This window comes from Aegilops tauschii, chromosome 1 (assembly GCF_002575655.3).
Source record: "Aegilops tauschii subsp. strangulata cultivar AL8/78 chromosome 1, Aet v6.0, whole genome shotgun sequence".
Lineage (NCBI taxonomy): Eukaryota > Viridiplantae > Streptophyta > Magnoliopsida > Poales > Poaceae > Aegilops > Aegilops tauschii.
In genome coordinates this window covers 224,414,807-224,422,269 of record NC_053035.3, presented here as the reverse complement: position 1 = coordinate 224,422,269, position 7,463 = coordinate 224,414,807, and the positions used below count along the sequence as shown (strand labels likewise).

Here is a 7,463-nt window from a genome sequence, read left to right as displayed (position 1 = left end):
AAAGTTGATAATGATAGTGCAACATATTTGCGGCACTGCCGTTTAGGTCATATTGGTGTAAAGCGCATGAAGAAACTCCATGCTGATGGGCTTTTTGAATCACTTGATTATGAATCACTTGATGCTTGCGAACCATGCCTCATGGACAAGATGACTAAGACTCCGTTCTCCGGAACAATGGAGCGAGCAACAGACTTGTTGGAAATAATACATACTGATGTATGCGGTCCGATGAGTGTTGAGGCTCACGGCGGGTATCATTATTTTCTGACCTTCACAGATGATTTGAGCAGATATGGGTATATCTACTTAATGAAACACAAGTCTGAAACATTTGAAAAGTTCAAAGAATTTCAGAGTGAAGTTGAAAATCATCGTAACAAGAAAATAAAGTTTCTACGATATGATCGCAGAGACGAATATTTGAGTTACGAGTTTGGTCTTCATTTGAAAAATTGTGGAATAGTTTCGCAACTCACGTCACCCGGAACACCACAGCGTAATGGTGTGTCCGAACGTCATAATCGTACTTTATTAGAGATTGTGCGATCTATGATGTCTCTTACCGATTTACCACTATCATTTTGGGGTTATGCATTAGAGACAACTGCATTCACGTTAAATAGGGCACCATCTAAATCCGTTGAGACGACACCATATGAACTGTGGTTTGGCAAGAAACCTAAGCTATCGTTTCTTAAAAGTTTGGGGCGGCGATGCTTATATGAAAAAGTTTCAACCTGATAAACTCGAACCCAAATCGGAGAAATGTGTCTTCATAGGATACCCAAAGGAAACTGTTGGGTACACCTTCTATCATATATCTGAAGGCAAGATATTCGTTGCTAAAATGGATACTTTCTAGAGAAGAAGTTTTTCTCGAAAGAAGTGAGTGGGAGGAAAGTAGAACTTGATGAGGTAATTGTACCTTCTCCCGAATTGGAAAGTAGTTCATCATAGAAATCACTTCCAGTGATTCCTACACCAATTAGTGAGGAAGCTAATGATGATGATCATGAAACTTCAGATCAAGTTACTACCGAACCTCGTAAGTCTACCAGAATACGGTCCGCACCAGAGTGGTATGGTAATCCTATTTTGGAAGTCATGTTACTAGACCATGACGAACCTATGAACTATGAGGAAGCGATGATGAGCCCAGATTCCGCAAAATGGCTTGAGGCCATGAAATCTGAGATAGGACCTATGTATAAGAACAAAGTGTGGACTTTGGTGGACTTGCCCGATAATCGGAAAGCCATTAAGAATAAATGGATCTTCAAGAGGAAGACGGACGCTGATAGTAGTGTTACTATCTACAAAGCTCGAATTGTCGCAAAAAGTTTTCGACAAGTTCAAGGTGTTGACTACGATGAGATTTTCTCACTCGTAGCGATGCTTAAAGTCTGTCCGAATCATGTTAGCAATTGCCACATTTTATGAAATCTGGCAAATGGATGTCAAAACTACATTTCTTAATGGATTTCTTAAAGAAGAGTTGTATATGATGCAACAAGAAGGTTTTGTCAATCCTAAAGGCGCTAACAAAGTGTGCAAGCTCCAGCGATCCATCTATGGACTGGTGCAAGCATCTCGGAGTTGGAATAATATGCTTTGATGAGTTGATCAAAGCATACAGTTTTATACAGACTTGCGGTGAAGCTTGTATTTACAAGAAAGTGAGTGGGAGCACTACAGCCTTTCTGATAAGTATATGTGAATGACATATTGTTGATCGGAAATGATGTATAATTTTTTTGGAAAGCATAAAGGAGTGTTTGAAAGGAGTTTTTCAAAGAAAGTCCTCGGTAAAGCTGCTTACATATTGAGCATCAAGATCTATAGAGATAGATCAAGTCGCTTGATACTCAAAACCTGACCACGGCAGAAAATAGAAAGAGAATGAAAGTCATTCCCTATGCCTCAGTCATAGGTTCTATAAAGTATGCCATGCTGTGGCAGACCTATTGTGTACCTCACCATGAGTTTGGCAAGAGGGTACAATAGTGATCCAGGAGTGGATCACTGGACAGCGGTCAAAATTATCCTTAGTGGTATAAGGATATGTTTTTCGGTTATGGATGCGACAAAGAGTTCGTCGTAAAGGGTTACGTCGATGCAAGCTTTGACACTGATCCAGATGACTCTGAGTCTCAATCTGGATACATATTGAAAGTGGGAGCGATTAGCTAGAGTAGCTCCGTGCAGAGCATTGTAGACATAGAAAATTAGCAAAATACATACGGCTCTGTATGTGGCAGACCCGTTGACTAAACTTCTCTCACAAGCAAAACATGATCACTCTTTGGGTGTTAATCACATAGCGATGTGAACTAGATTATTGACTCTAGTAGACCTTTTTGGGTGTTAGTCACATGGCGATGTGAACTAATCACATAGTGATGTGAACTATTGGTGTTAAATCACATGACGATGTGAACTAGATTATTGACTCTAGTGCAAGTGGGAGACTGAAGGAAATATGCCCTAGAGGCAATAATAAGGTTGTTATTTATATTTCCTTATATCATGATAAATGTTTATTATTCATGCTAGGATTGTATTAACCAGAAACTTGATACATGTGTGAATACATAGACAAAACAAGTGTCCCTAGTATGCCTCTACTAGACTAGCTCGTTAATCAAAGATGGTTAAGTTTCCTGACCATAGACATGTGTTGTCATTTGATGAACGGGATCACATCATTAGAGAATGATGTGATGGACAAGACCCATCCATTAGCTTAGCATTATGATCGTTGAGTTTTATTGCTATTGCTTTCTTCATGACTTATACATGTTCCTCTGAGTATGAGATCATGTAACTTCCGAATACCGGAGGAACACCTTGTGTGCTATCAAACGTCACAACGTAATTGGGTGATTATAAAGATGCTCTACAGGTTTCTCCGAAGGTGTTTGTTGGGTTGGCATAGATCGATATTAGGATTTGTCACTCCGTGTATCGGAGAGGTATCTCTGGGCCCTCTCGGTAATGCACATCACTATGAGCCTTGCAAGCAATTGACTAATGAGTTAGTTGCGGGATGATGCATTACGGAACGAGTAGAGAGACTTGCCGGTAACGAGATTGAACTAGGTATGATGATACCGACGATCGAATCTCGGGCAAGTAACATACCGATGACAAAGGGAATAACGTATGTTGTTATGCGGTTTGACCGATAAAGATCTTCGTAGAATATGTAGGAGCCAATATAAGCATCCAGGTTCCGCTATTGGTTATTGACCGGAGATGTGTCTCGGTCATGTCTACATAGTTCTCGAACCCGTAGGGTTCGCACGCTTAACGTTCGATGACGATTTGTATTACGAGTTATGTGATTTTATGTACCGAAGGTGGTTCGGAGTCCCGGATGAGATCACGGACATGACGAGGAGTCTCAAAATGGTCGAGACGTAAAGATCGATATATTGAAAGGTTCCGAGTGATTCGGATATTTTTCAGAATACCATAGAGTTACGGGAATTCGCCGGGGGAAGTACTGGGCCTTAATGGGCCATACGGGAAAGGAGAGAAGGGCCTCAACGGGTGGCCCCCCCATGGCAAGTCCGAATTGGACTAGGGAGGGGGCGGCGCCCCCCTCTCTTTCCTTCTCCCTCTCCTACTCCTTCCGTCTCTCCCCTCTTGGAAAAGGAAGGGGACTCCAACTAGGATTGGGAATCCTAGTTGGACTCCCCCTATAGGCGCGCCCTCCTAGGCACGCCTTTTCCTCCTCCCTCCTTTATATACGGGGGATGGGGCACCCCATAGAGACACAAGATAATCTCTTAGCCGTGTGCGGTGCCCCCCTCCACAGTTTTACAACTCGGTCATATCGTTGTAGTGCTTAGGCGAAGCCCTGCGACGGTAACTTCATCATCATCGTCACCACGCCGTCGTGCTGACGGAACTCTCCCTCGGCCTCAGCTGGATCTAGAGTTCGAGGGACATCACCGAGCTGAACGTGTGCAGACCGCGGAGGTGCCGTGCGTTCGGTACTTGGATCGGTTGGATCGCGAAGACATTCGACTACATCAACCGCGTTACTAAACGCTTCCGCTTTCTGTCTACGAGGGTACGTGGACACACTCTCCCCGCTCGTTGCTATGCTTCTCCTAGATAAATCTTGCGTGATCATAGGAAATTTTTGAAATACTACGTTCTCCAACACTAAATGGATGATTGTTAGAGTTAAATTTGTTGTACAGGTTTAGTTCGTATTTTATTTGTGTTGCATAGTTTCATTGCTTTAGAAATTTCAGTAGTTAGCTAGGTTGAAGGAAAATGCACATTGCATGTGTTGCTTAATGACACGGGTAGATCAGCAGCTGGAGCGACGTGAGCACATCTGCAAGTTAGTAGCCGAGCGCAACCATGTAACTGCTCTCTGAGTCAGTTTGTGTACGTGTTTGTTTCACCTAGGAACTCCCCTGTATATCCGATGAAGATGCGGCCTAGCTGTGCAACTGTAGTCGGCCGCCGGCAGTAATCTAGGTATTCTTAGATGCCTTTGGAAAGAACTCAGTGAGATTGAGACTGATTGGGAGTTTTTTTTACTCTAGGCTTTACCAAATGGTTGACAGTGGGTCGAAAAATTGCTTAGTCGCCGGACATTTTGGCGCGCGTAGCTGAATTCATGATGCGAAACAGGCTAATTTTGTGGGTCGAGCGCGGACCGACAACTATAGGGTTATTTCTGTGAGTTTTTTTTGTCAGCGCACAGGATAATTGATGTATTACCGACGTGTGGGTTTGGACCGACAGTACAAGTCCCTTTTGCGCCGACCAACAAGAAAATGAATGGCACATAATTTTTTTTCAGTTTCTGGTAGTGATGCATGATATTGCATGTTGTGGTGAATCTTTTCAAATGTATGGTTGTATGTTGTGATGGTCCATTTTTCATGGTGAAAATTGAGGTGGCATGATTGCATATTAAGATAAATAGAAATATGGGGTCATGTTTTTTCTCTTAGGTACTCCCTCCATTTTTATTTATATAGTTCGAATATTGGCTTTGATTGAAGTCAAATTTTATAAAGTCTGATCAAGTTTATTGAAAACAATATGAACATTTACAATACAAATGTATATGATGTAAACATATATTTAAGGATAAATCTAATGATATTAATTTATTAAAATTTAACTTAGATAAAAGCTAACATATGAAGTAAATAAAAGCGGAGGACGTATATAGAATTTTCAACAAAATACATAATTCCAACGGCTGTATTCGTGCGCCATTCCTCCTCGCCCTTCAGCTCAACATTTTCATTTAAAATCCTCCCGCCGTACCGACGACATTTCACCGCCCATTTCCCAACTTTTTCCCCATCCATCCATCCCGTCACATCATCTTTCACCTCCCACTGTCTCCTTCCCGGCCCATTCACCAGCCACCCCTCCTTCCTTCTCTTCAAGAGCTGGCTAGGTAGCCAGCCACCATTAATACTCACCCCCAAGCTTCGCTTTCTCAGCCCTCCCATTCCCCCCTTTCATCGGCGTCGCAGGATCCCAGCATGTAGCTGCAGCTCCCGGCCATATCCCACACCGGTTACTTAGTTGTGGTTTCGGATAGTGATATCTCGATCGATCTTGGGGGTGAGATTCGTTCTCCGCTACAGTCCTACCTAGCTGCGTATCTCCTGTTCTTCACAAGCTGCAGAGACAGAAGCAGCTAGCAAAGTGAGGTGAGGTGAGCTGAACGCGAGCTGCTCTTGCACTCTCGTCTCGGATAGAGTAGAGCACTATTTATAGTGGAGATACCACCACTCTCTCTCAACTTGTTCCATAGGACCACCGTGCCACGGCTCCCCAAGAAGCGTGTGCGTGCGCGCGCTAACTCCTAAATAGATCTCCCATTCTTCTTCTTCTAGCGCTCGCTGGATCGTTTGGTCCTTACTGAATACTGACCAGCTGCATGGTTTGATTTGTTGCCAGATCAATGGACCTGGTACCGCAGCCCGACAGCCCGCACTCGGACGGCAGCGGCGGCGCGACGTCGGGGGCTTCGTCGGCGGTGTCCTCGCTGTCGCCAGGGGGCGCGGTCTCGCCGTCGCCAAGCAGGTACGAGTCGCAGAAGCGGCGGGACTGGAACACGTTCGGGCAGTACCTCCGGAACCACCGCCCCCCGCTGTCGCTGGCGCGGTGCAGCGGCGCGCACGTGCTGGAGTTCCTGCGCTACCTCGACCAGTTCGGCAAGACCAAGGTGCACGCCGCCGGGTGCCCATTCTTCGGCCACCCCGTTCCGCCGGCGCCATGCCCGTGTCCGCTCCGGCAGGCGTGGGGCAGCCTCGACGCACTCGTCGGCCGCCTCCGTGCTGCCTATGAGGAGAACGGCGGACGACCGGAGAACAACCCCTTCGGCGCCAGGGCCGTGCGGCTCTACCTCCGCGAGGTCCGCGAGCACCAGTCACGCGCACGCGGAGTTAGCTACGACAAGAAGAAGCGCAGGAAGCCGCCCCACCCCCCCGGCTCCGCCGACATCCCCTCCCACGAAGGCAACAGCAACGGCCACCACCAGTACCACCAGATGCCCCCGCCGCCTCCCGGCGCCGCGGCGTGAGCCGGTGACCGCCGTCCGCCGGAGCTAGCTAGCTGCAACGACTTTCCCTACGTATCCTATTCCTATGTATTCCCACCATCTCTCCAGCTAGCCACCGAGCTCTTGCTTACTATAAGTCCCTAGCTAGCTAGTCTCCTCCTACTAGTGCAAGCGCGGATTAAATTCATCCATGAATCCATGCTCGCTACCCCTACTAGTCTAGTACTACTCTTGTCCGGATCATTTCCAAACTTTGATCATATGATATGATCCCTACTATTCGTTCGCTGGTATTTTCCCCACCCTCTACTACTGTACGTGCGTTGTTTGTGACGAACTGATGTTATGTTTAGCTAACTAGCTAGCTCCATGGCTCGATTTAATCCTCTATGTAATTGATTTGGTGCAATTAATTAGTTTAGTCCTCTTGTAACCTCTGGCATCTTGCTTGATCTATCTCTTGGTATTGCAATTGATGAGCAAAGTGATGTCCTGTTGCATCTTGTAAGGGGTACGGTGTGGTCGTGGAGTCATGTCAGTGTGTGTCGTCCAGGTCCAGTTGGGGAATCTAACGCACTGTTCTCCCTGGGGAGGGGAGGGGTCACGGACGGGCGATGGACATGATACGACGCCTCTTTTAGGGCGCTTTTGCATTGCTTTTTATGGTAATAATAGTACTCCTAATACCACAAGTAGCTAGGCTAGGCTATCTTGACCACCTCTGCCATGCAGCGTCTCTGTCAGGCTAAAACAGCTGAATTGGAATGTATACAGAAATGGTAGCAGCCTAGGTACGCCCTACCTAGCTTGTTTTCAGCTTTGCACCCATCGTACTGATGTACATGCAGCACTAGAAAAACCTGAGTTTTCAGTGGTTACTTAAGCATAAATATATGCAGAGGCACATGTG

At 45.9% G+C, this 7,463-nt stretch overlaps 1 protein-coding gene across 4 annotated transcripts; it reads left to right on the top strand.

Moving 5' to 3' along the window:
• Window positions 1-5,323: 5,323 nt before the first annotated feature.
• On the top strand, window positions 5,324-6,986 carry LOC109771334 (protein G1-like4). Of its 4 annotated transcripts, none has more exons than XM_020330021.3 (2): window positions 5,324-5,610; window positions 5,950-6,986. In XM_020330021.3, exon 2 carries the CDS (start codon window positions 5,954-5,956, stop codon window positions 6,572-6,574), a length of 621 nt encoding a protein of 206 aa, XP_020185610.1. In that variant the 5' UTR covers window positions 5,324-5,610; window positions 5,950-5,953; the 3' UTR covers window positions 6,575-6,986. The 4 variants fall into 4 exon arrangements, with proteins under 4 accessions (XP_020185610.1, XP_020185609.1, XP_020185608.1 ...); XM_020330020.3 differs by having other exon boundaries at window positions 5,326-5,699; XM_020330019.3 differs by having other exon boundaries at window positions 5,326-5,704.
• Window positions 6,987-7,463: the final 477 nt, after the last annotated feature.

Bases quoted from the DNA above. Each gene is read 5' to 3' on its own strand.
- LOC109771334 (XM_020330021.3), top strand. From the start codon at position 5,954: ATGGACCTGGTACCGCAGCCCGACAGCCCGCACTCGGACGGCAGCGGC.